Source organism: Suncus etruscus, chromosome 7 (genome assembly GCF_024139225.1).
Source record: "Suncus etruscus isolate mSunEtr1 chromosome 7, mSunEtr1.pri.cur, whole genome shotgun sequence".
Lineage (NCBI taxonomy): Eukaryota > Metazoa > Chordata > Mammalia > Eulipotyphla > Soricidae > Suncus > Suncus etruscus.
The window spans coordinates 16,147,239-16,175,191 of NC_064854.1; the positions used below are offsets into that span (position 1 = coordinate 16,147,239).

The 27,953-nt window shown below is 40.1% G+C and overlaps 1 protein-coding gene across 3 annotated transcripts in view; it reads right to left on the bottom strand.

Moving 5' to 3' along the window:
* Positions 1-27,953, bottom strand: part of LOC126013285 (aldo-keto reductase family 1 member C15-like) — a 509,781-nt gene that overhangs the window by 129,960 nt on the left and 351,868 nt on the right. Inside the window, exons 1-3 of one of the 3 annotated variants that reach the window (XM_049776311.1) lie at positions 27,655-27,887; positions 26,469-26,636; positions 25,227-25,343 (exon numbers count right to left, since the gene is read on the bottom strand). The exons of 1 other annotated variant lie outside the window; for it this stretch is intronic. In XM_049776311.1, the coding sequence (XP_049632268.1) occupies positions 25,227-25,343; positions 26,469-26,636; positions 27,655-27,741 (372 nt within the window). In that variant the 5' untranslated portion in view covers positions 27,742-27,887. Of the gene's footprint in view, positions 1-19,103; positions 19,258-25,226; positions 25,344-26,468; positions 26,637-27,654; positions 27,888-27,953 lie in introns of those variants that run through there. One more of the 3 variants, XM_049776308.1, reaches the window with a different exon arrangement.

Here is a 27,953-nt window from a genome sequence, read left to right on the forward strand (position 1 = left end):
AAATTGAAGTTGATGTCTCTTTTTCTATTTTTATATTATTTTATCTTGTCTTTCTTTTTCTTTTTGCACTCCAGCATGATTTGAATTCAGAACCGAGACTATTGTGTGGTGCTTCTCTTTATTGCTGTAGGGCTCACTGGATATTTAATTTGACATTTATTTTTGTATTGTTATGGTGTTTCAATTACCTTTTTCATGTCCTCTCTCAAACTGAGGCAGATAGCCACTAGAAGGACTCCACCCATTTTCAGCATATTTTTAATTAATTAATTAATTTTTAATGCTTTTTTTTGCTTAATCTTTACCCCATTCTATTGCCTTTCTTTCCCTCAAACAAAACAACATAACTCGATTTATCTAGGTTAGCCTCTCAAATAGAGGGAGAAATAAGGGAGGGCACCAGAACCAAACATATGTATGATCACTGATAGTAGGCTAGACAAAGAGGGGACCACCTACTCTAGCAGCCTGGGGGGTGTTTGTGGGGGATATGGGTTGCAGAAAGGCAATGGGGAAGGGGGAAGGACAAATTTGGTGGTGGGTATTCCCCTGATTCAACGTTAATATGTACCTAAAATACTAATTTGAAAAATATGTAAGCCACTATGATCAAAATAAAAATTAAAAAAAAAGAAATGATGGTATGCCTAGTCAATGAAGCACAGGAAAGTAGGGCAATAATATGAGAAAGCTACAATAAGAAGTGACAGAACTGAATTAGAGAGCCACAGTACAACAAATAGAGCATTTGCTTTGTGTATGTCTGACCTGTTTAATTCCCTGCACTACATATGGCCCCAAAACTGCAAAAGGAGTGATCCCTGACTGCATACAGGGCACTAATACCTGATCATCACCAGGTGTGACCCCTAAAATTAATGTGACAGAACTGAAGGGTAGAGTGAATGAATTTTTTTTTTACTTTGTCCCTCAAGTCCCCAGATTGTAGCACATTATATTTCTTAACAGCACACAATGCAATCTAAAGCCATAAAATGAATGAATATTTTTAACCTTCAATGGAAGGTCTCAAGAGCAAAAAAGTATAGCTAATGCTAAAATCAGTGAGTTCTTAGATGAGATACAGTCATTCTCTAGAAAACAACTAAAGATTGGGGTAAAAGAAAGAAACTAATAGAAAGAAAGAAAGAAAGAAAGAAAGAAAGAAAGAAAGAAAGAAAGAGAAAGAAAGAAAGAAAGAGAAAGAAAGAAAGGAAGGAAGGAAGAAAGGAAGGAAGGAAGGAAGGAAGGAAGGAAAAAAGGAAGGAAGGAAGGAAGGAAGGAAAAAAAGAAGGAAGGAAGGAAGGAAGGAAGAAAGAAAGAAAAAAGAAGCTGCAAGAAAATTCATAAGAATCTTTGACATCCTGAGAACATCAGTGAATTTGGTGAAGAATTGTAGTTAAAAACACAGAGCACACACCCTGTTTTCCGAAGTCCCCTAAATACACAGAGAACAACCCTACTCTTCCCTTATCCCCTTTTACCCTGCTTTTTCTTAATCCCCTACACACAGAACTCACACTCTACTTTTCCCTATTAGTATCCCAATTCCACTTAAAAAATTACCTAGCTGAAGTGACTCATAAATGATTAAATCTCTATATGCTCTACTTGCCCAAAATCTGACATCACCAGAAATATCTACATCTGTAGCCCAAACAGAGACCTGAGCACAGGGAGCTCATCACAGGAACAAAGCTGAGTCAGTGAGGTAATGGGTTTTCTGAGGTACTGGGGAGATACCAAAACCCAGGAGTGGAGTGAGCTCATCTATTAGTAGACCAGGGAGGATGACACAATCCCCTATGGTTTTTATCAGCAAGGCAGTCTTCTCATACTGGACTGAATAGGACATGTCCTTTATCTGAGAAATAGCTTACAAGGCCTTCCCCCTGAGCTACTTCACGCTGCTCTGGTGCATTTACCAGCATTTCTCCCATGACATTAATGTGCCACCAGTTTTATTGATGTGATTATGCATTTTTTCACACAGAACTGGAAATCATATTTTCAGGAAGCAAACACAGTTTTTGCATGACATTTTCTCTGGAATTAATCCTTGGTATCTAAGGAGGTACCTTGAAAACAAAATATGGCAAAGGGTTAAGAACAATGTTTACAGGGAAGAAAAAAAGGGGATTCAGATTCTTCCCCAATTCTGGGTAACTGTGGATATTGTTATTTCCTTCATACAACTTTTGGGTTGTACTCCTAGAGAAGAGGATCCAAATGAGAATTGTATCCTCTCCACAGGTTCTTTTCGAAACCCTTAAAAAATAAGAGATTCAATGTGACTTCAGGCTGGGAAAATCTACGAAACTACGCCTGCCCAGCAGATCCTGACTGTGAAAAATTGTGAGTGCTGCCTGTGTGTGTCTGTCTCCTGTACTGTAGCATGAAACTCTTGGGAATGGGCTGAAAAGAGGCTCCAGAAGAGCACTTTGGCTCCGCTTCGCTAAGCGGCCGTGCGCTCTTTCTAAGGAAAGAACACCATCGCAACAAGAAGAAAAAATCACACTAAGAACTGTGCTGGATCACTGAAGCCCAGCATTTCTCTCCAGACTGTCTTCACTGCTGCATGCTCGGCCCTAAGATTTGATCCTGTGTGAGGCTTTATCCATGGAGGACTCCCCTCCTTTGGAGGCAAGTCGACCCACCCAGAAAGGGTGGAGCCAGAGGAGTGTGGCTGCATACATCATTTAGCCAATGAATACCACCACAACACCTAGAAAAACCCACAATACAAGTGTGACAATGGGGAAACAATGCAGGCCACCATCAGGCATAGAGAATGAAGATGACAATTCTGATGACCAGATAATGACCAACCAACTAATCAACCTCTCAGATAAGGACTTTAGACAAGCTATATGGAAGATGCTCAAAGAACTCAAAGAAACCATGGATCGAGTTGAACAGAACACTAACAAGAACCAAGAAAATATGAAGACAAAATGACAAAACTAAAAACTCAAATAACATGTCAACTAACAGGTCTGAAAAATTCAGTAAACAAAGTGAATGATAAAATAGATAAGCTCTGGGACAGGGTAACAGAAGCTGAGAATAGAATTGGTGCTGTGGAAGATGAGATAAATAACAATTACATACAGAGGGAGAGACTGAAAAAAAAACTTAAAGCAAATAAACAGACAATGGAAAAATTAGTCAAAAAATGGGAACAGATGAGAATAGAAGTCTATGATAAGCTCAACACTAACAACTTAAGAATCAAGGAGTCCCAGAGACTCAGGAAGAAAATTTCCAGGAAGAATCAATGGTCAAGAATTAAAGAGAAACTTCCAGAGCTAAAGAATATATGTGATCAAATCTTGCATGCTCGAAGAGTACCAACCAAAAAGAGACCCCAGAAAAAATATCCCAAGACACATCCTAGTCACAATAACAAATTCCACAGATAAAGACAGAATTCTGAAAACAGCAAGATCAAAAAGGAAAATTACATTCAAGGGAGCGTTCTTGAGATTTACAGCAGACCTGTCACCAGAAACACTCAAGGCTAGAAAGCAGTGGTGGGATATTGTGACAAGACTGAATGAAATGAATGCTTCACCTAGAATACTGTACCCAGCAAAACTTACTTTCCGGTTTGACTGAAGAATACATGGTTTCACAGACAAAAAACAGCTCAGAAACTTTACAGACACAAAACCAGTCTTAAGAGAAAAACTGAAAGACCTAATTTAAGACAAAACTAACCAAAAGACACACCAAATTTTGAAATAAAGATGGCATTAAATCCCAGGACAATTCTTTCTCTCAACGTCAATGAACTAAATGCACTAGTTAAGAGACACAGAGTGGCTAAATGGATCAAAAAACTCAACCCAACCTTCTGCTGCCTACAAGAAAAGCACCTGAATAGTCAGAACAAATATAGACTCAAAATAAAAGGCTGGAGAAAAATTATCCAAGCAAACAACACCCATAAAAAAGCTGGAGTGGCCATACTAATATCAGATATTGCAAACTTTATACTCAGGAAGGTTGTAAGGGACAAGGATGGACATTTTATATTAATCAAGGGGTATGTAGAGCAGGAAGAAATCATTCTCCTAAACATATATGCACCGAATGAGGGTCCAGCAAAATATTTAATACAACTGTTAACAAATCTGAAAAATAATATCAATAACAACACAATAATTGTGGGGGACCTCAACACGGCTTTGTCAACACTGGATAGGTCAACCAGACTGAAACCCAACAAGAATATACTAGACCTGAGGAGAGAAATGAAAGACGAGGCCTATGGATATATATAGGACACTCCATCCCCAGAAACCTGGATACACATTCTTCTCCAATGTACATGGGACATTCTCCAGGATAGACTACATGCTGGCACATAAAACATACCTCCATAATATCAAGAGGATAGAAATTTTGCAGGCTACCTTCACTGACCTAAGGCTCTGAAATTATTTGTGAATTCCAAAGGTACACAGAAGAAAAACTTTAACACCTGGAAGTTAAACAGCCTCATACTCAATAACCAGTGGGTCCGAGATGAAATCAAGGAGGAAATCAAAAGGTTCCTGGAAACAAATGACAATAAAGACACAAACTATCAGAACTTATGGGACACAGCAAAAGCAGTACTGAGAGGAAAATTTATACCTTTGCAAGCACACATCAGGAAGGAAGAAGGGACTTACGTGAGTAGCTTAATGACGCAGCTCATAGAACTAGAAAGTGCTCAATGAAAGGACCAAAAAATAGGGAGACAGAAGGAAATAACAAAGCTGAGACCAGAAATCAACAAAGTGGAAACCCAAAAACAATCCAAAAGATCAACGAAAGCAGAAGTTGGTTCTTTGAAAAAAATAAACAAGATTGATAGACCAAAACTAACAAAGAAAGAGAGAGAGAGAAACTTGATAACTTGTATTAGGAATGAAAAAGGAGAGATCACTACTGATATGGCAGAGATTCAAAGGGTAATTATAAGCTACTTTGAGAAACTCTATGCCATTAAAAATGAGAACCTGGAAGAAATGGATAAATTCTTGGACTCATAATCTTCCACGGTTGAAGGAAGAGGATGTAGCATATCTAAACAACCATCACTATTGATGAAATTAAAATGGTAATCAAATGTCTGCCCAAAAACAAAAGCCCAGTCCCAGATAGATTCACTAATGAATTCTTTCAAACTTTCCAAGAGGAACTACTACCAATCCTGGCAAGACTCTTTCATGAAATCGAAAAACCGGGAACACTTCCAAATAGCTTTTATGATGCCAACATCACCTTGATACCTAAACCAGACAGAGATGCTACGAAAAAAGAAAATTACAGACCAATATTGCTGATGAATGCAGATGCAAAGATCCTCAACAAAATCCTGGCAAATAGGATTCAGTGCCTCATTAAGAAGATTATCCACTATGATCAATTAGGTTGCATCCCAGGAATGCAAGGATGGTTTAACATCTGTAAATCTATCAACAAAATACACAACCTCAACAACAAGAAAAATTAAAATCACATGATCATATCAATAGACGTAGAGAAAGCATTTGATAAGGTCCCACACTCATTCTTCATCAAAACTCTGAGCAAGATGGGAATGGAAGGAACCTTTCTCAATATAGTTAAGGCCATCTACCACAAGCCAGCGTCAAATATTGTCCTCAATGGAGAAAAACTGAAAGCCTTTCCTCTAAATTCTGGCACAAGACAAGGCTGTCCTCTCTCATCACTCCTATTCAACATAGCATTGGAAGCACTTGCTATAGCAAGTAGGCAAGAAAAAGATATCAAGGGAATCCAGATAGGAAAGGAAGAAGTCAAGCTCTCACTGTTTGCAGATGACATGACACTCTACCTAGAAAACCCTAAAGTCTCTATGAAAAAGCTTCTAGAAACAATAGACTCATATAGCAAGGTGGCAGGCTACAAAATTAACACACAAAAATCAATGGCCTTTCTATACACCAATAGTAATAAGGAAGAAATGGACACTAAGAAAACAACCCCATTCACTATAGTGCCACACAAACTCAAATATCTTGGAATCAACTTGACTAAAAATGTGAAGGACCTATACAAAGAAAACTATAAAACTCTGCTCCAAGAAATAAGAGAGGACACGCAGAAATGGAAGCACATACCCTGCTCATGGATTGGTAGGATTAACATAATCAAAATGGCAATACTCCCCAAAGCATTGTACAGATTTAATGCGATCCCTCTAAAGATACCCATGACATTCTTCAAAGAAGTAGATCATGCACTTTTGAAATTCATTTGGAATAATAAACACCTTAGACTAGCTAAAGCAATCATTGGGAAAAAGAATATGGGAGGAATTACCTTCCCCAACTTTAAACTTTACTACAAAGCAATAGTTATCAAAACAGCATGGTATTGGAATAAAGACAGGCCCTCAGATCAGTGGAATAGACTTGAATAGTCAGAGAATGTTCCCCAGACATACAATCACCTAATTTTTGATAAAGTAGCAAAAAATCCTAAATGGAGCAAAGAAAGCCTCTTTAACAAGTGGTGTTGGCACAACTGGCTAGCCACTTGCAAAAAATTGAACTTAAACCCCCAGCTAACATCATGTATGAAGGTTAAATTCATATGGAGTAAAGACCTCCATATCAGACCCGAAACCATAAGATACATAGAACAACACGTAGGTAAATCACTCCAGGACATTGAGACTAAAGGCATCTTCAAAGATGAAACTGCACTCTTCAAGCAAGTGATAGCAGAGATTAACAGATGGGAATATATTAAACTGAGAAGTTTCTGCACCTCAAAAGAAATAGCGCCTAGGATACAAGAACCCCCCCCACTAAGTGGGAGGAACTATTCATCCAATACCCATCAGACAAGGAACTAATCTTCAAAATGTACAAGGCACTGACAGAAATTTACAAGAAAAAAACATCTAATCCCATCAAAAAATGGGGAGAGAAATGGAGAGACACTTTGACAAAGAAGAAATACAAATGACCATAAGACACATGAAAATATGCTCTACATCACTAATCATCAGGGAGATGCAAATCAAAAAAACTATGAGGTACCACCTCACACCCCAGAGATTGGCACACATCACAAAGAATGAGAACAAGCAGTGTTGGCGGGGATGTGGAGAGAAAGGAACTGCTGGTGGGAATGCCGTCTATTTCAACCTTTATGGAAAGCAATATGGAGATTCCTCCAAAAACTGGAAATCGAGCTCCCAAATAACCCAGCTATACCACTCCTAGGAATATACCCTAGGAACACAAAAATACAATACAAAAATCCCTTCCTTACACCTATATTCCTTGCAGCAGTATTTACCATAGCAAGACTCTGAAAACAGTCAAGATACCCTTCAACAGATGAATGGCTAAAGAAACTGTGGTACATATACACAATGGAATATTATACAGCCGTCAGGAGAGATGAAGTCATGAAATTTTCCTATACATGGATGTACATGGAATCTATTATGCTGAGTGAGAGAGAGAGAGAGAGAAAGACACAGAATGGTCTCACTCATCTATGAGTTTTAAGAAGAATGAAAGACATTCTTGCAATAATAACTTTCAGACACAAAAGAGAAAAGAGCTGGAATTTACAGCTCATCTCATGAAGCTCACCACAAACAGGGATGAGTTTAGTTAGAGAAATAACTACGTTTTGAACTATCCTAATTAAGAGAATGTACTAGGGAAATAGAAAGCCTGTCTAGAGTACAGGCGGGGGTTTGGTGGGGAGAAGGGAAAGAAAAAAAAAAAGAGATTCTCTTGGGAGTGGAGCAGTGGTGCAAGTGGTAAGGCATCTGCCTTGCACACACTAGCCTAGGACAAACCACGGTTCGATCCCCCAGAATCCCATATGCTTCCAAAAACCAGGAGCGTTTTCTGAGCCCATAGCCAGGAGTAAGCCCTTAGTGTCAACAGGTGTGGTCCAAAAACCAAAAAACAAAACAAAACAAAACAAAACAAAACCAAACAGGAGATTTAGCCACAAGAAGGAAAGACTGCTTTCCCAGTAGTGCCGTATTTTTAGTCTAAAGGCCTTCCCAGGGCTGCTAAATTATGGTCTACTACTGCAGTCAAACCAGAGATAATTACATCTTCCAAGTTCTAAGAACTTCTCCTCTCTGGTTTACATCCCTAATGTGACTTCATGATGTGTTGAAAGAGCACAGTTTGAATGGCAATTCAAACACATCACCGGTAGTTCCTATAATCTCAGAGTCTCAAAAATTTTACTTCTAGTAAAGCATAATGGGACCCATTATGGGGTCTGCCAGCTGTGGAAATATAAGCCTAGCCTTCTCCTCAGATGAGGAGGTTTCCCACTACTGAGTCTTTGTCAATTTTCACCCAGATATGTGAATTACCTGTTTTCTGAGCCTGTGCACTTCCTTGAAAGTATTGTTCAGCAGTTGCGTGGACTGTCCTTTGAATAAATTAAAAAGACAAACATTTGGGATAAAAATGTCTATTGAGACATGCTCTCCTCTATTTTTAAAAATAATTTTACTTTGAGGATCCTGTGAGCATGTTCAACACTGCCTTGTCTCTGAGATTATAGGAGATACCAGTGATGTGTTTGAATTATCATTCAGTACAGAATAATTGAAAAGTTTTACTAGTGTGGGCTGGGACATGATCAGTTTTAATGATACGTGTAATGTCCACGACCTAGTAACACACACACAAAAAATGGCTTTAAATCTTTAGGGAGGCTGTTTATTGTGTAAATAGAGCTATTTCTGTGAGTATGGTTATCTGTACCCCATCACACAAACACAGGACATTGTGGCATACTTAAAGGGCATGCCAGGACATTGGTTCTAGTAAACATCAAGCACATGGAAATGCAATTTAGACCTATGCAGTGTAAAGGCAAGCTCAGGATAAATGTTTCAATGTGGTAAATCAGTCCATCTCCATGGAAAATGCAGAAACCTCCCAACCTTGTCCCTTTGAGAGCACCTCCAGGATGTTGTCAAAGGTGCAGCAGGAAAAACCATTGGGCAAAGATCAGTGCTATGCCATCTGGAAATTTCATCTTGGAAAACTGGACAAGGATCTAGCAACAGGCCTCACAAATCCAGGGTAAATGTTTTAATTGAAGTAAATGGGAACTTTCCCCCAATTGAATGCAGACCCTTCATGGATTTGCCCCTAGAGACCACTATCTGGACCTTTTTCAAGGTGATGGGGAGACCATTAGGCTAGAGCTTGCCCAAATAATTTTGTCTTAAGAGAATGAAGAACAGGCCTACCATACACCCCACAAAAGTAGGTGACAGTCTCAACTGCACCCTTCCTCTCTTTAATAAGCTTACAGAGCTATAATCACTAGATTTGTTTGGATATTCCCTTCCCTAACACTGTTACAATAGCAATAGTCCAGTGCCCCTACAAAATAAATTTGATATAGAAGGGTCAATTCTGCCAGGCACTTTAGAGAATTAGTTTGACTCTTTTGGAATCCCTGTCTATATTGAAGTCATTGACTATGATTATACTGGGTAAATAGAAATTGTCATTTAGGTTTGGACATTTGAAAAGGGAGAGTGCAATTCCCATCTACTCCACCTTCATTTTGTTATGCCTGACCAATACACTCTTACAGAACTGGAGGTTTTGGTAGCACCTATAACCTGGTTGCCTATGTCACAGATATTACGGAGGATGAGTACCAATTCAAAACTCTTGAGACACATGGGAAAGAGTTTAAGGGAATGACTGACCCAGGAGCCAATATTCTTATCTTCTCTTCAAATACTGGCCCACAACTGGACTTTGTAAGCAATATCTTATGACCTGCATGAAGTAGGCACAATGCTTTCATTATATGTTAAACAGAATGCTAGCCCATTACAATGCATTAGAATTCCGACTTTATTATACAAAAGAAATAATGCAAATGGCAACTTTTGATTGACTTGTAGATAGTTAATTCTAGCATTGTTCTCATGGCCGATAGTTAACTCTATCATGGTTTCCACAGGGAATCCCCAATCCAAAATTTCCTCCCCTACAGCAATAATAAAATCAGGTTACTGGTTGTGATTAACTTAAAAGATTGCCCCCCAGATAGCCCAAGATATTTAACCCTTGGGGCTCAGAACGAATTGAAACTTCTTATGGACATGCTTTACAAGATTCCAGGTGTGCTCCTTATGAAAACTTATGGTTAATGCTCTTTGCTACCTTTCAGTCACCCACTGCAGCAATTGCACAGCTATCATGTCCACAGGAATCACTCTAATTACACAATAAAAAACATTTCTAAAGATTTAAAACCATTTGTTCATTTGTGTTACTAGGTCACAGGCATTCTCTGTACCAACAAATCTGATCACATCCCAGCCTACACTAGTAAAAACATTAAATTATTCTGTAATGAATTGCAAGTCAAACACATCATTGGTATCTCATATAATCTCAGAGACAATGCATTGTTGAACATGTTCACAGGATCCAAAAAGCACAATTATTAAAAGTAATAATAAAAAATAAAGTGGGGTATTTCCTCACTTGACTTTTCAATCCCTAACATTAGTCCTTTAATTTTTTAAGTATTTTTCCTAAGGACAGACCCATATAGCTGTTGAACAATACTTTCAAGAAGGTAGATAGGTTCAGGAAAGAGGTAATTTACCTATCAGAGTAAAATTATATAAAGTGGCAACGAAGGGGTAGTGGGAAACCTCCTCATCTGAGGAGAAGGCTAGGTTCATACTTCCACAGATGTTAGCCCCACTAAGAGACTTGTATCCCATTAACCTCATCAGAAGTTGAATTCATTGAGACTCACTCAAAAAGGCCTCTTGCTCTTTCAACACATCATGAAGCCACATTAGGGATGTGACCCAAAGAGGAAAAGTTGTTCTCAGAACCTCATGCACGTGGATCATAGCCCCCCACTGCCTCAGTTCATGGACAAGAAAGCAACCCCATTTTTAACTTACTTCTAGATTACTCTCTTGATCCTATTTGCATCAGTTATTATATTGCTGGTCAGTCCATGTGTTCAACATTTATAAATCATAAAGCCCCATCACAAGCAGGCAAATTTCATCTAACTCTAATGGTTAAATTGTTGCAAATTATTATGAGTAGCTATTTCAGACCACATTGCTAATTAATTTGCTCAGTTCTAGGAAAATCCATGGTATTGTTAGATTTTTAGTGACTCATGTCAATCTTAGTGAACATTTTCCAAATCCAATGATACTTGGCTGTGAATATCTAAAAGCAAATTGTTTATTTATAGAACTGATTTAATGTTTTCTTCAAGAATTCATTAAACGACCTGCTTTCAGGACCTAGCTCTCTTTATCACCCTCTAATTGTGAGTGAAACTAAAGGACGCTCCGCATCATCCTGACCTTGATGTAGGATATGGACATATTCTAGGATCCTTAGCTATAGAAACCTGACACCAACAACAGTGACTATGAAAAATAAAAGTGTATTGGCCCTATAGACAATGACTTGGGTTGGACAGCCTAGTATGCCTGGAGCCTAGAGTTGGTCTTATGCCAGAAAACTTCAGGGTTAAAGTCTCTTTATATTTAGCCAAGGCTTTTCCTTTCCATGTCCCCAATATTTGGCTGGGCCTATGCAAATAATTGCCACTCTTACACTATCTTTGTACTCCTTTGACTCATCCTTAATGAAATAATGTATTTTGATCTGTATGTATGTATTATGATATGTATTATGAACTGTGTCATCAATACTATAGCCTTCAACGTTAAAGGAGTTACATAAATATTGTGGCTTTAGATTGCTTTGTGTACTGATAAGAAATGTTATAATGTACTACAATCTGGGGACCTGAGGGAATAAGTAATTCTGCATGTGTTTTGTTTTTCTTTTCTTAATTTTTATTTGGCTGAAAATTCAAAATTAAGGTGTCAGCAAGGGGATTTCTTTTGAGAATTCTGTTTATGGGTGATAGCCTTCCCACTTTAACTTCACCTTGTCCTTTCTTTTGAAAAGGAAAAAGTTTAAAAAGTCTCTGCATATGCCCAGAAAACCCCCCAAAGGTTAAGGTGACCACAACTGAAAATTCACTGAACCTGTACCACCTGTTATTGTGTCTGTGACAAATGTTCCAAATGTTCCCTGAAATGTAAAAGTCACTAAACTTCTTGAAATCAATGGTCATGCTGTGTTCTGTAAATTTTCCATTGTACTAAATTGTTATAAAAGAACTGCTGGATTTGTGATCAGGGCTCTCAGCCTCTAGCCATATAGCCATGCTGGGTGCCCAGGCATATATGCTTGAACAATAAACCCTTGCTTTTTCATGAACATCAAGTATTGGTGTCACTGAACAGCTCTCCAGTCCTTTCATGTGGGGTTCCACCGAGATGGACTGCATTCAAGGACACCAACGCTCCCATTCCAGGTTTCGGTGTGTTTGCGCCTATGTGAGTGGGCAGTGTGACTGCCATAAGGGCCCGTGAGGGTTCTTGGTAGCAGTCTACAGACGTGTCCAGAGGACCTCAGGTCACAGAACTGAGGGATGCCTCAGTGAGGTTTGGGGATCCCAAGGACGCACGGAAGCCCCTTCTGTAACTATACCCTTTTGTAAGTAAGTGTGGTATACATTTGTAAACTGCCCAAGAATTGGGACCTACGTCAGACTTTGTCTGTCTGTTACTGTTTTGTGTGTGTTGTTTCTCCTTGTCTTGTGTGTCGCTTTTATTGAGAAACCCTAGGGAGAAGTGGCCAGAAGAGCCCTTCTCATCAGGGAGGAGGTCGGGCAAGGCCTCCTCAGCAGGGAACAAGAATCTTGGAAGTTACAGCTCACCTCATGAAGCTCACCACAAACAGGAATGAATTTACTTAGAGAAATAACTATGTTTTGAACTATCCTAAGAATGAGAATGTATGAGGGAAATAGAAAGCCTGTCTAGAGTATAGGTAGGGGTTGAGTGGGGAGGAGGGAGATTTGGGACATTGGTGATGGGAATGTTGCACTGGTGATGGGTAGTGTTCTTTACATGACTGAAACCCAAACACAATCATGTATGTAATAAAGTTGTTTAAAAAAAAAAAAAAAGAATCTCGGCTTCAAAGGAAGGAGACTCCACGGACCTCCAAGATCAGTGCAGGTCCCAGCCAGGATTTCCAAATTCACAGATCCTTTTAGGTTGGTTTGATTTCATTTTTATCTCATTTTTTTTTAGTTTTGCTTTTTTTTTTTTTTTTTTGGCTTTCCTCTTCTCTGATTCATTTTCTCCTGTCTCTCTTCAAACTGGAAGTTACTCAGTGAGGGACAAATCCCTCCCAGTCCTAGAGAGGTGTGGAGTTCATTGGGCATGGCCCAGAGAGTGAAAGGAATTTGTGAATGTTTGGGGGCCAGTTCACTGATCCTCAGACCGTTGAAGGACCCTACTATAGTGAAAATAAAAACTATGAACAAATTCCTATGCACACTGCATATATCTTCTTTTGAAGTGAAGAAACAAAACGGGAACAAATACAATATGTGGCTCGCAGGCCGTAGTTTGAAGACCCCTGGAAGAGTGAAGACCGGTCAGTGTGAGTGGTGAAGTGCTTGGCAGAATGTGTGGGGAATTTGTGCGATAACTGGTTTCTTGACTGTTGTTATTATTTATTGCCTTTTCTCAGTCAACCATGGAGCAGGCTCAGACTGCTCAGGCCAAGGTCTCTTGCTGGCGAACTTCCCAGAGGTGCAGAAAATGATGTTGAGTGGCAATTTCTATACTTCCTTGTTAGTTTCTGTTTAATTGTGTTTTATGTGTTTTTGTATTTCAAGGCAGGCTCTGTTAGGGACAGGGCAGGGTGGTGGTCGCAAACTCTGCCTCCTTACTGGCCAGAAGGACTTAAATCTGTCCTGGAGAAGCAGGACTTTGTGACTAAACACCTCAGCCAAAAGGTAAAAATCAGAAAAATCTTGAGAGCTGCCGTCTTGTTGCTTCTGGCTGGGAAGCTAAGAAATTGGTCAGTTAAAAATTCTTTAGTGGAAGTAGCAAGTTAGGCACAGAGGAGACCACGTATTCTTGCAGCCCCGGGGGTGAGGGAGGAAGATATGAGAGGTAGGATGGGAACGGATGTGTAGGGAGAACAATTCGTGGTGGGAATCCCCCTGATATTAAGTTAACATGTACCTAAAATATTACTGTCAACAATATGTAAGCCACTATGATCAAAATAAAAATTATATTAAAAAATTATTTAGTGGAACTTATTCAAGAAAGGGAAACTTACCCAACCCCCCCCCAGTTTACATATCAAAGGAGAAATTGGGAGTGGTTGGGAGTCCAGAAGGAAAAATTGGGTCTTTAAATCTCTCGAAGAAATTTCTCTGACTTAAAGGTTTCTTAGAATGAATAATTTGGTGAAAAATGTTGCAAATTATTGTAATTAACTTTTCTGATGAAATGAGTTATGATACAAACAGTGAAAAAAATTCACCCACCCTAAGGAATTCTGATTCAGTTCAGAGACAGGTTCCAACAGCATTGTAATGTGGGTTTAATATGAGTCTTTCTATTTCTATTTTTGTTTTAAAATTCTATATTAATTTTAAGAGGCCAAAATTGTGTGGAAAAGGTTGTGGTTAGCATTTTGATAATATTGTTAATCTTGTGAACGCTTAATAGTGTTGAAATAACTAAATCTAAATAACAATATGAAATTTAATGTGGTTTTAAGGTCTTAATGTAAAAATGCCTAGATTGTCTTTACTAAGTGTAATAGAAATAAAACTTGGTCCTGTCAGATGGAAGTAATTCTAGCAATTTGTTTTCTAATTGGGAGAAATAAAAGAACTAAAAGTTTTAAATATTTGTATAAAGTTCAGACCTTTTAAAATTGAAGTAAAATTAGTCATATTTAATATCTCTAAGGTTTTAATCACTTAAGTTATAATGTAGTGCTTGGATGGTTACAATACCTAGCTCTCATTTGCTGAAGTTGCATCTTGTAAAGCCTAAGTAACTTGGTAATTGGAATTTAAGATATAAAATGTTCTGGGCACTGTTATAAATTTGGCATTTTAATCAATAAACAGGGTAAATTTGTAGTAAACTCATTTGGCATTTTAATCAATAAACAAGGTAAATTTGTAGTAAACTCATTTGGACCTATAATTAGTTATAAAGCAGTAAGAAATTGTAAAATAATTTTTTAGAAACTACAAAATGCTATTTCTGAAATAGTTAAAGACAAAGGACCATTTTGGATAATGTACTAAATTGTTCAGAAAAGTAAAGTAATTAAAATTGAGTGAAAAAATCAGACTTTAAGAACTATAACTCCTCTAGATTGTAAATTTAAAATATTTTAAAGAAAATTTGTTTTGCACTGGTCTAAAAATTTTGTCAAATCTGGTATATAGGACTTTTAACATGAAATACTTATAAGTACAATAGGAAATCATAGCTTTTAAAAACTTATTTAATGTTTTAATAAAAAGTCTTATCAAATATTATTTATGTAGGAGGATATGTGGTTATGCAAAATGAAAAGATATAAATTTAATACTGGGGAAAAAAACTCAGAAAAAGAGCAGCCAGTTAGAAAGACTAAAGGAAATTTGTAGAATTTAAAAAGGAAACAGGAAAGAGGGTAAATGCAGAGAATTTGAGAATGTGTAAAAGGGACTAAGAAGGTGTACTAAGAAAGAAACTGCCAGATTAAGTTGGATTATTGTTATTACTATTATTATTAAAATGCCTCTAACTCAGGAATTAGCCAATGTTTTGTGTAAAAGAAGTTTGAATGTTTTAAACCATGTTATAGTGTTCATATATTATTGGGTTAAAATGGAAAAATAATGAGTTATTATAAACACCTAAAAGATAAAAGATAAAGTTTTAATTTTAAAGAAAATAATCAAGAATTTAAGAAAAACATTGAGGTTCAGTTTAAAGGTTAGTTTTTTTGAAAAATTAGTGATTGGTTCCCCGACTAGAAATCTTTTAAAAGTCCAAAGACTGCCAGCAAATTTTGTAAATTTGTGTAATATAAATCGCTAGTGTCTAATATGTTTTCTGCTTTAAACTGAGGCCAGAACAATAAGCAAACTTCTACTCTCTCTATGTCGAATTAAGCATGATTAAAAGGCTTTTGCAACTTTTCATTATTTGCTGCCAAGGATATTAATAAATGTATTACAAGGAGCTTTATAAATATGGTCCTGGTTTAAAGAATCAAAAATTAAAAAATTTTCAATTTAATTAAAACTAAAATTAAAATTAATTAAAATTTAATTAAAATTTTAAAAAAGAATTAAAAATAAAAAAATAAAAAATAAAAAATTTTATTGTAAAAGCCTCTAAACAATAATCCGGTTTAGAATTTTCTGTGTAAAGTTAAGTAACATTTGTTTTTTCTCTCCTCCTTAGCACCTTTTAGTACCATTTTTATGTCATGGCATCAGTTTGCTTTGCATGAAATACAAACAGGTGAATTTCCTCTCTGCATGAGGAGTAATCCCCCTGCAAACAGGAAATCTTAAAATTAGTAAGGGGACCCCAGAGCCCTCTTCTGGGGAAATAATCAGGCTTGAGGTGTTGTGATGAGCAGGCACCTTTAGGCATCTGGCTAGCAAAATCAGGAAGACACCAAGATGAATGGCCTGAAAAAAGAAATTGGAGATTTCCTAAGAGTTCCTGGACCTGTACTAACTGGCCACGGCTGCTCTCATCCTTCACCCTCAGACTCCAGAAAAGAGGATTCGAGGTCAGAGTCTATTCCAAACCTGAAGAGAAGTGGAATAGGCTACCTCTAGGAATATCCTGCAGAGGGTAAGAATACAACAGCCATCCAAGAAATCATCATGCTGAATTAACCAACTCTTTCTCACATCAGCCTAGCCTAAGTGACTGGGCCATGACAAGCCTGCTGTGTCCCCACCCTATCCTCAGAAATTCTCTGTGAGTAATGGGGGTGCCCCAGATGGAGACTTCTCCAGTAGTATTGTTTTTATGCAAAGAAAACAGCCAAAAAATTTTCAAATATCTGGCAGGGTGGAGGTGGAGAGAAAAATAATTTTTATAATTAAAGTGACCTATGTGTGGAGGCATTCTCATTAATTGTACTAGAACAGATCATAAATTATAAATGCAAGCATTAGTCTAACTAAAAGAAACTCAGAGCTGTGTTTGTTAATAATGCTATGATACTTTAACTTCTGTTGTTTAACTTGTGTTATCATTAATTGTTACACACCAGGTGTAAGAGATGGTTCTCTTAGATACAAAGCAAGTGAGAACTCCCCCTCCCAGGAACCTCTTCGTAAGGCTTTTTCAGATACTTCTCAGAAGCCCACAGTCCAGATGGTCAGTGGCCTGGACAGACTATCTGGTGACCTCAAAGGACCCCCTGCATATCCATCTGACTCAACTTTCTGGACTGGGGCAAAATGAAGATAACCTAATGTACCAGATGACAGCATGGGGCTATGAAACCACCGGTCAGGCATACTGGAAGCTCACTTCCAGTTGGGACTGGATCGTGATAACAAGATTTGTAGTGAATCACTCTTCTTGGAAAGCAGCCGGGGAGGGGGGCATAAAAAGGAATGCCTTGCTTTGCCCTTAAAGTTTTTGATCTGGCCTCCCATTATTGTGTGCTAGTTCAGGTGCTGCTCAGAGTGCTATTTTATGATTCTCATTCCTTTAAGGCAAGGTTTAATAGCTGTTCTACCCAGTACCCTCGAGAACCAGTTTCCCTCACCCTGGCAATCATCCTAGGGATGGGGGGTAGCTGCTGGAATTGGAATAGGAACAGCTGCTCTGGTACAAAGAGACATAAAGTTAGTCCACTTAAAGGCTGCTGTCAAGCCTTAAAATTTGCTTAATCCAAATTTTAGGACTCGCTCACCTCCCAATTGGTCAGGTAAAACTCTTGGTACATGGCTTTCAAGGCATACCAGGCAGCAGAATCTCTTCTCTAGGATTAGAGACTGACATTAGAGAAAAGGGGAATGAAATGGAAACAGTTTAAAAAGTCTCTGCATATGCCTGGAAAGCCCCCAAAAGGTTAAGGTGACCACAACTGAAAATTCACTGAACCTGTACCACCTGTTATTGTGTCTGTGGTAAATGTTCCAAATGTTCCCTAAAATGTAAAAGTAACTAAACTTTTTGAAATCAATGGTCATGCTGTGTTCTGTAAATTTTCCATTGTACTGAAGTGTTATAAAAGAACTGCTGGATTTGTGACCAGGGCTCTCAGCTTCTAGCCATATGGCCATGCATATATGCTTGACAATAATCCCCTTGCTTTTTCATGAACTTCGAGTCTTGGTGTCACTGAACAGCTCTCCAGTCCTGTCACTTTGTATCTTTGTCTTCAAATAAAGAGAAATAAAAAAGAATTCCTTAAAGAATACCATTGAGTACAATTTTGTCCGGTAAGGCATAAGAATGCCTAACAACTTGTTTCAAATTTAATTATCTCTGCATAAATGTTGATGTTTTTGTTTAGACAAGTCTATAGAAATGAAGTGTATATGCTCTAGATTAATATTACAGTGCTCATAGACTTTAACTTTGGTGTCACCATCTAGAGTGTGCAACTTCTAACACAGAAAGATGCTCTGTCCTCCCATGGATAGAGAGGACCCTTTGCTACTCTATAGCCTGATCATTTTAAATGGCATTCCATTTAAAAGGTTGTAGGAACTGCCTCTGCAAGCTCCAGGGACTATCTGAGTGCCAGAGATGAATCTCGGTTGAATAACCGGTTATAATCTTTCCAGGCCTGAAATATGGTCATTTGGGGGTGATTAGAGGCAGTATCATTTTTTTTTTTTTTTGGTTTTTGGGCCACACCCGGTGACACTCAGGGGTTACTCCTGGCTATGCGCTCAGAAGTCGCTCCTGGCTTGGGGGACCATATTGGACACCGGGGGATTGAACCACGGTCCGTCCTAGGCTAGCGCAGGCAAGGCAGGCACCTTACCTCTAGCGCCACCGCCCGGCCCCAGAGGCAGTATCATTTTTATTCATTCCCCTGAGTTCCAAATTTATATAAAATCATCATGTTGAATTAATTGTGATCGAGTAATGAGGACACAACTGCTTCAATATGATTTTATTATTTCACAGGGAGAAACACAAGACAGGAGAGGCCAGGTTAATCCATAGGCACTGCTTCTATCAGCCATGAAAGGTGATACGAAGGTAAAAGGGTTCCTCCACATAGGGTAGGAGTAGTGGGGACATATAACATTCACTTTTCACCAACAAAAGGATAGTTGGGGTGTCCAATCGCACTGTAGAAGGAGAAAGACAGGGTTAGCATGGGTTCTTCCATTTCAGGGGAAAAGGGCATGTTTCTCAGAGGGTGTGGTCTGGGCTAGGACCCTCTTTACTCCCAACATAAGAATAGGCCTTGGAAGGGTCAAGTCCACCCAAATACACTGATTCCCACAGTTCCTGGGCACAGACCAATGCCACAGTGTCTGACAAAGATCCCAGATTCTGAGGCTATTAGAACTATGGCACCAAGGCTGAGGTCTCTCTACCCAAGCTCACTGCTCCCATAACAGCAGCAGGAGCCCCACAAGACCAATCCACATTCTCCCATGCCAATCCCAAAGAAAACTCAGTGCTACCCTCACAGGCTTCTTTGAGAGACTTGTAGTCCCTGAGAAGACATGCCATGCCTGAACCCATAAGAGAGAGATTTTAGCTTTCCCTCAGAATTACTCCCATGATTCTGTTATTCTGTGGTCACCCATCACCTTTTCCTCCATCAAAAAATCTCTTCTTCAGGGGTATCCTACCCTATCCCCAGCTGTCCTGCAACCCCTGACGATGGCCTTTGAGTGTGAGAGATAGAATTAGGGGGTCAGGTTCACATGCACAAAGGCTCGGTTTAGGTGTATTGTGAATTCAGAGGTGATTGGGTTGTTTATTTTGTGGCTCCAGGTTTCTATACCCGTGAGACTGCCAACATGGCACCTGGGATGGACAATGATGTGTGCATTCATGAAGCTCATTCACAAAGCTCATTCCAAGTTCTGACTCAAAAGCCTCTTCCCCACAACCTCCATGTGCCTGAGACCCTAAAAATAGGCATGTTTTAGAACACTCACAAGTCTAGGTAGAAGTAGCGGAAGTCCCTGTTGATACCATCTATGACTTTCATGTCTTCTGGGTCAGTTCAAATTCAAACATCTGTAAGAAGGAAATACTGTCCTGGACCTTGCAAGCTTTGAGAAACATTTTCTACCTGAGACACAGGTACCCAAAATCATTTAGGAAGGGATCTCTGAGGTCAACTTTCAGGTGCGATGGTTGGAGCACTCCTCTGTCTCAGTTTCTAATTTGACTCTTCCTTATCCTGATCTCTTCTTCCACAGAACAGTAATCAGACACAGTCATCCTAAACTTAAGTAAATTTCTTTGAATTCAGGTGAAATAGGCTGTCTTCTTCAAACAGAGAGAAAACTGACAAAAATAGAAAAATGCCCATTTATTGAGACATATTTTAGGTCTCTTTCTCTGCTTCAACTTCCCAAGAATTTGATGTACTTAACCTTCAGCAAACATGGAAGAAAGAGTGCATATTGATGATCTCACCAGAATGTCAGATCTCAGAAATCAATCACTCTCTAAGTCACGATTAGAGACCCACCTGACAGGGTCCTCAAACCTATTTTCTGAGGCCCTGAGGTCTCTCTCTACCTGAAAAGAGCCATATGTTTGATGGTCTCACAGACTTTACTGTCAGAGATTCCTCCTTATAATAATATCTCTTCATCAGTATATGGATTTTATGGACAAGTCATGGTTCAAAAGGAGATTCAGTTAGCAAAGCAGTCAGTAAGACTATTAAAGTGGGGGAGGACTATGTCTCTCCTGTGAACAATTCAACATGAAAATCACAGTGCCATTCTTTAAGCCTTTTATCTCTCTGTTTTAGCTGACAGGAAATGATGCAATGGATCTGGAATAATGCGCAAAGCTGAGCTTAAACAGAAAGATGGTGTTTACTCTCACAATTCCAATAAGATAAAGTTGTCTGCTAGAAGTCTATATGATTGAATTATTTAAGTTCACAATTTCAATATTTGAGCATGTGATGCCAAATGAATCAATATACTAACTGGACCCTTCTACCAACACTTCATTGATGCTTATATGGTGAGCCTTTTCTCAAATCACTGTTATAACTCAGTTCTAGAAAGTGTATTTTGAAGGAAACTGGAGGCCATTGTATGCCTGAGGCCCTTGAGAGATAAGTGGGCTCTGGGGAGCAACTTCTTACCTGGAACCTTCACAGTCTTTAACCTCCTTCCTGTTCCTACCTGCCCAGAGGTGTGGGTACCAGTGATCACCATGCCCAGAGTCCACTATTACACCTGAGTGACAGCTGAAATTTTCCTAATAAACAACTTCAGTTTCAAGAGAAGCTGGCAAAGCCCTGTTAGTGATATAGTGCCTATGGTAGAGCAGAGCATCCAAGAGTTATCAAAATCAAACAGTCTTATGTGGGACCAGATAGCAGCAGGTTTCATGGGGTAGTGGAGGAAAGGAGAAAACAAGGCACTTTGTGACTGGAAGGACCTCTGGATTGCATCCAGGGGTGACAGGTGCTCAGGTAACACTAAACTAGTGGCAGGCACTCAAGAGGCCATCAAACCAGGATGCTATTCCTAGGGTCTCTAGTACCATGCCTTCCATGGTCCAAAAACAAGGATGAGAATAAGGTGATCGTGGTCTCTTTCAAAGGCAGAAAAGTGCCTTCTCACTGCACACTACTATCTATGACCATTGCCCCCTACCTGAAATTCTCCTTGATTCTCTTCTCAGTGAAGCTCTTGGCCAGCACCACACTCCCCGCTGCACCTGGTAGCGCAAGGCTACCTGTCCTGGGTGCGATTGTGTTTCTTGGCAATGGCCTTCAGGACTGGATCCTCCAGGAGATATGGGCTGTCTTTGGAACCCTAAAAAAAAACCCAAATGTAAGTATGTGAAGGGTGTATGGATTTATAAGCTGCTCCTGTTCCCCAGATGCCCAGAAAGAGTAATCAGGTATGATTTTTAAACATAGACTTTCGTGAATAAACCTAGATATTTATTCATAATATCCCAAACTGGAAATAAATTATACTGGCATCAATGCACAAGTAAAACAAATATTGGTTTTGAGTCTATTCAACCAATTTCCAAGTTTGTGTGTAAAAAAAAATAATATGCTAAATGCAATGCAGGTTGTGAAAAATGAGCACACTGTCACTCCTTCTGCACTTTCTATATCACAGTGCATCCATTCACCACATCTGAAAATAAAATCTAGGAAGGAAGAGCAGCAATAAAGGAAACATTGGGAGGGGCATCCTGCACTGGATGGGAGATGTTGAAAGTTTTAGTTCACCACCATCTGTAAACCTCAGCCCATCAATTTATCAAATATGGAGCAATCCAAAACCTATACCAAAGCATGAATCCCAGGCACTGGAGCATATTCAAGGTGCTAAGGTCCATCCAGGACCCCTAGAACTATGGGTAGTTCACTTGTGTCAAAAAAAGACACCACTTTTAATATTTGTGAGTTTTATATTAAAACAAACACAATGTGTATGGCGGTAGAAAAATGAATGGTGGTGTTATTGCACCAGAACAAGGCTCACTAACTCTAGAATCCTCACATTGTTGTCCAAAGCATTCCATCACAAAATGCTAAAATTTAAAGAGAAGTGCTTCATGGGCCATAAAAAGCTAAGGTAAAGTGACATAGACTCTCTCATTACCAATCTGGGTCCTGTGGGACCCCAAGGCACTGTAGGCCACAAGAACAATGTCCTTGGACTTGCAGTAGTCCAGCATTTTGTGCTGGTTCAGGTAAGGGTGACACTCCACCTGCAGGGACAAAAAGCATAAATGTCAGAACCACAAGCCATGGACAGCACCTGAGAGCTCTGGAGTCAAAAGTAGACGGAGGTTGTTCAAGCAGGTTCTTCAACTCTCTTACAAGTTCAAGTTCACCAGGGCTTCAGTCTTAGGCCTGATCAAATTGGTTCTTCTGCCTCTATATTGGTGTTTAGAACAACTAGAATCAGAGCATTGGGATCCCTAAATGCCATTTCCATGAGGGAGTCCAAGTTCCTGAGAAATATGAGTGATATGGTCCTGCCAGAAAATTTGAGCCCCAAGCACTTGACCTCCTCCAAGAGAAAGCTAAGACACGAGTGGTGTTCTGAGAATGACAGTCTCTAAAAATTCCTCTCCTGCCACAGTGGTGACACTGGGTTCTTTGGAAGCACAGTAACTACTTGACATGGAGCATCTCGGTCACAGTTTAGAAACCACATTGATGTATAGATGTAACTACATCCTCCAGTCTAACCTCCAATCCCAGAAATATCAAAGAATTAGCAAACACAATGGCCAAAGAATTAAGTGGCAAAGTGATTCTCTTCCTGTACAAGACTTGACAAGGGACGACAGAGAAGTTCTTCTTACTATATGTCAAAGAGGATCTCCTATATACCACTATTAAAGAAGTAAACTATTAATGAGTTTTTGAAGTGCCAATAATTTTATATTCTATATAAATCTCTAAAGAAATATTAATATGGTGATATGCATTTCCCACAGATTTTAGTTTATTCTATGTAGAGTTGCCTGAAGTTTGAGTAAGACAGACCATATAGATATTTGAATATATGCTTGCAAGAGTCTTTTTAATTTTCCACAGAAGTATTGTTATATACTAAACTAGAGCAAGTGTACACTGGCCTTTTCATATTGTATCAGAAAAGTGTCTCTTTACACAGGGATGTCCCCTCTCTCGCATGCACCCTTGCCCTCGCCTGGATTTTCACTCCAGTCACAGTTCTTCCAGGCTGAGCCAAGCCCACATCACTTAATTCCTAGACTGTGCATCAGGATCAGGAGTCTGGACTCAGCAGGATCCTCTCAGTCACTCAGCTGTCAGTCTCTTTGTGAATTATTGACATCTGCCAACTGTCTCACAAACTCCCACATGGCAGGTAAGTGCTAACAGGGCATGCAATTCTGGTCCTGACTCTACCTGGCTATGCAAGCTCTGAACTCTGAGCTTGCCCAGGACATAGCCTCCAGCTCCATGAGCACAATTGTCCCTGATCATGCAGGAACAACACCGTACCCTGCCAAATATCCAGCCACAGCCCTGAGCCAAGTCCCCTCCCCTTGTTCCAAACAAGACCTGCTAGAGATTAGGAGCTTAGGAAGGAGGGGACATGATGATGGGCCCTGCCCTGCACTCACCTGGTTGCACACAGGTTTATACTTGAGCCCTGGCTTGCTGAGGATCATCTCCAGCTGCTTTAGGTTGAAGTTGGAAACGCCAATTGACCTGGTTAATCCTGCATCTTTGCACTTCTCCAGGGCCTGGGGAGGCACATGGAACTCGTGTCAGTGCATTGGCCAGAGATGCCCACCTGCTCTTCTCTGATCCCATTAACTGGATCCCTCAAGAAATGCCCATTCTGTGTGGACACAGACCCAGTGGCATTAAGGGATCTCCTCAACATACACCCCAGCCTGCAGTGAGGCTTAGCATCACACCCACACATGCATGGTGCATGCGTTTCTTTAACACCTGATGCAGTTTTTAATGTTTTAGGGCATCCAAATGACCACAATGGCACTTGAACCAGAGATATGTGTCCCTGGGCTGCGGGCTGCACTCACCGCCCAAGTCTCACACAGGTCCACATTCTCTAGGATCATCTTTCCACTGGCATCCATGGGCAGGAGCTCTTCTCCGGGCTGCAGGACAGAGAGAGCAGAGAAACATATCAGACGTCCATGGTTATTTCAAATATTTAAAATGTACAAAGAGGACGGATCTGCTGGAGCTTTGATGGACTACATGAAAGCTGATGAAAGCAGGTGTATTTGGATTAGTATTTATCTGAAAAATTTATCATTAATAGCATTGTAAATTATAATGCCTAAGTAAGAAATACACTTTTAAAAATATGTGTCTCTTGACATTAGTAAAGATACATTGCACTTTGGTGCTGATATGATCCTAACACGAAATTATTTGCTTTCTTGCTGGCCAATGTACAATCAATAAATCTTATAACATGAACAAACATTATGATGTAATAGAGCTCCATAGTCAAGTAGAGAGAAATCCTGTAACAACCATATTAGCCTCATTAAACCTGGCATCTCCAGGGAAGAAGCAGGCTTTGGGGTTTGTGGGGTAGTGAAAATCCTCTAAGCAAAGCACAGTTACCTTCATGGCTACGGGAATGTGAATGATGATGAGATCCACGTAGTCCAGCTTCAGTTTCTTCAGGGACCTTTCCAGGCTTTGACGAACCAATTCAGGCCGAAGAAAAGTACCCCAAACCTGCAGAACACAAAAAAAAAATGATATGTATTTCTCACTGAAGTTAAGGACCAAATTCAACTTCAGTATTAGATATGTGAAAATGAGGGTCCTGGGAGATACATCAATGGATTGGATTGTGTGCTTTATTTGGAGAAACCAGAATCAATCTAGCTCTATGTGGTCCTTGAGGATGATACTGAATATAATAGCTCAAATACAATCAACAATGATGAAGAAAAACCTAGAGAAGTTTGAAGAGTGTTTGAATAAGGTGGAAAAAAGAGCTGAGTCATGTGGAATCAGTAGATGATAGGACAAAACATCTGGTACACACACACACACACACACACACACACACACACACACACACGAAGCAATTCGGTCCTTAGTAGAAGTGAGGATTTCCCAGAATTGGGATAAAAGGCATAAACAACAGACTTGGCAAGGCAGAAGAATCCCCTGAGGAATCTTTTCTCAAAAATCCACTTGCACTTCTGCATCTTTCAGGTAGAAGTTCTAGCTGAGATCCCACCTGTGGCATCTGTGGGGTCCAGGAAACTAAAAGATGCCCTCCCAGTGGGGCTTTTCAAGCTCTTGTTGTCCACATCATGTGGACATATGAAAGGCACTAAATAAGTGCTAAAAGTGGAGAGAGTCTGTCAGAAAAGTAGGTCTGAGGGTGTTCAAAGACTGGTTGTATCCCTACAACATCAGTAAAAAGAGTGTCAAGTCCTTGCAGAAAGGTCATATGGCCCAATAAGGTTTTGGTATCTGCCATCCAGTTATTATCAATGGGCAGATGGTTCTGGAAACACCTCAGCTCTCAACCTTTCATTAAAATAAACAACCTTTCCTTCAGACAATAGTATGTATTTTTAGTCCAAGGCTGATGGTAGTAGAATTTCTCATTCCCCTTTATTGAGGTATGGGAATGGCCTGGCAACAGTCCTGAGATAAGTGGACAGGGTGCAACCAAGGTGGGCCCATTATCGAGGATAGACAGACTCAGGCCTCAATGTCTATATCTAATTTATGATACCATCAAGAACAGATAAAAGCCAGTTCTTCCCTCTACAAAGGCCAAAATATGTAGGAGAAAATAGACCCTAAATGATGCTAAACGGGAGGAGTTTCTCCACATACCTTGGTGGTGTAGAACAAGTCCTCCCGCCTCACAGTACCATCCGCTATCTTCTCTCTTATGGCTGCTCCCACTTCTTCCTCATTTTGATAGAAGTAGGCAGCATCAATGTGCCTGTAGCCAACATCAATAGCCACTTTGGTGGCCTCATAAGCTTTGCTCTTAGGAACCTGCAAAATGTAAATGAGGAGGTTGCTAGCATTTCACTCAGAGAGAAGCATGGTGGGGAGCAGGTGCTAGGCAGCGCAAGACTCTGCCTTGTTGTATTACAGTACAGGGCAGGAGGGTCCTTGAAAACTCCCTGCTTGGGTCCAGTGTAAGGGAGTCCTGCTCCATTCTGACCACATCAACACCAGGCTCTTCTGTTCTAATATTGGGTAGCCTGGAAGAAACCAAACCAACCCACTGGTTCAACATCTAGGGTTGTTGGTGTCCCTAAGACAGGGAGAGCAGGACACAGGTTAGTAATTGACAGGTCCAGGGACATGATATGTTAGTGGGAAGCTGCCCTGGATTATAATCTGGATTCATAGGGACTGTGCTATTCACACCCATAGAGTACTCATGAATCGGGGAGCTGCAGATGCACATTCCTCACGTTTCCTTGTACTGAACTTCAGTAGTCCTTTTATGTCCTGATCACGGTTGTCCCTTAGGGGACTCTGTGTGCCAGGAAATTAAGGGGAGAAGGGCAAAGAAGGCAGAGAAGAACAAAAACTCTCCTGTCCCTTGAGTTTCCCTGTTCAGATTCAATACGGTTTTAATGCAAGGCTTGTGAATTAACATTCTGGCTCTATAAGTTAGGTAGTGAAAGACCTCAGGCATTGGCATTGAGGTTGTGGCACCAAAGGTGAAGTCGGGGCTTACCCACAGACAGGCTGACACTTCCCTGCAGGCACAAGAACCTTCAGTTCCTTCATATAGCCCTGGCCCTCTGTGTCCTCTGCAGCACAAGGGTCATATTTTGGAAGGCACAAACTCCCCAGATCCCATCAATGCTTTTCCTGCCACCTTCACCATTTGACAGGGAGAGTCCCTGTCCAATGACACCTGTCCCAGACACCACGCCCCAGAAAAACATTTTCCTCAAGAACCCCTGCAGATAAATCTTGACCCAGGCAGACCCTCCTGATACACCCAGTGCCAGAAGCCCACCAAGACTTCAGTGTCCATTCCCGTTCCACTTACATCTTCTTGAGCGTAGGTGCCCAAACCCAGCACTGGCATCAAGTGCCCATCATTCAGCCTTACACACCGACTGCCCTTGAGGTCCATCCCCACCAAGGAGCTGCTGCCCTCAGTTCTTCCTTCACCAGCCCACAGCCTGAATCCAGTGAGAGGTGAATCTCTGGGTTTTTATCTCCCTGGGCACAGAGGGGCAGGTCAGGGTGTACTGCCAATTCATCAACTGTGAGCCTTGAATAAGCACTCACAGTTCTGGGCATCTCTTGCAGTTTGTGCACACATCTTTAGGTTCCCGCCCCAAA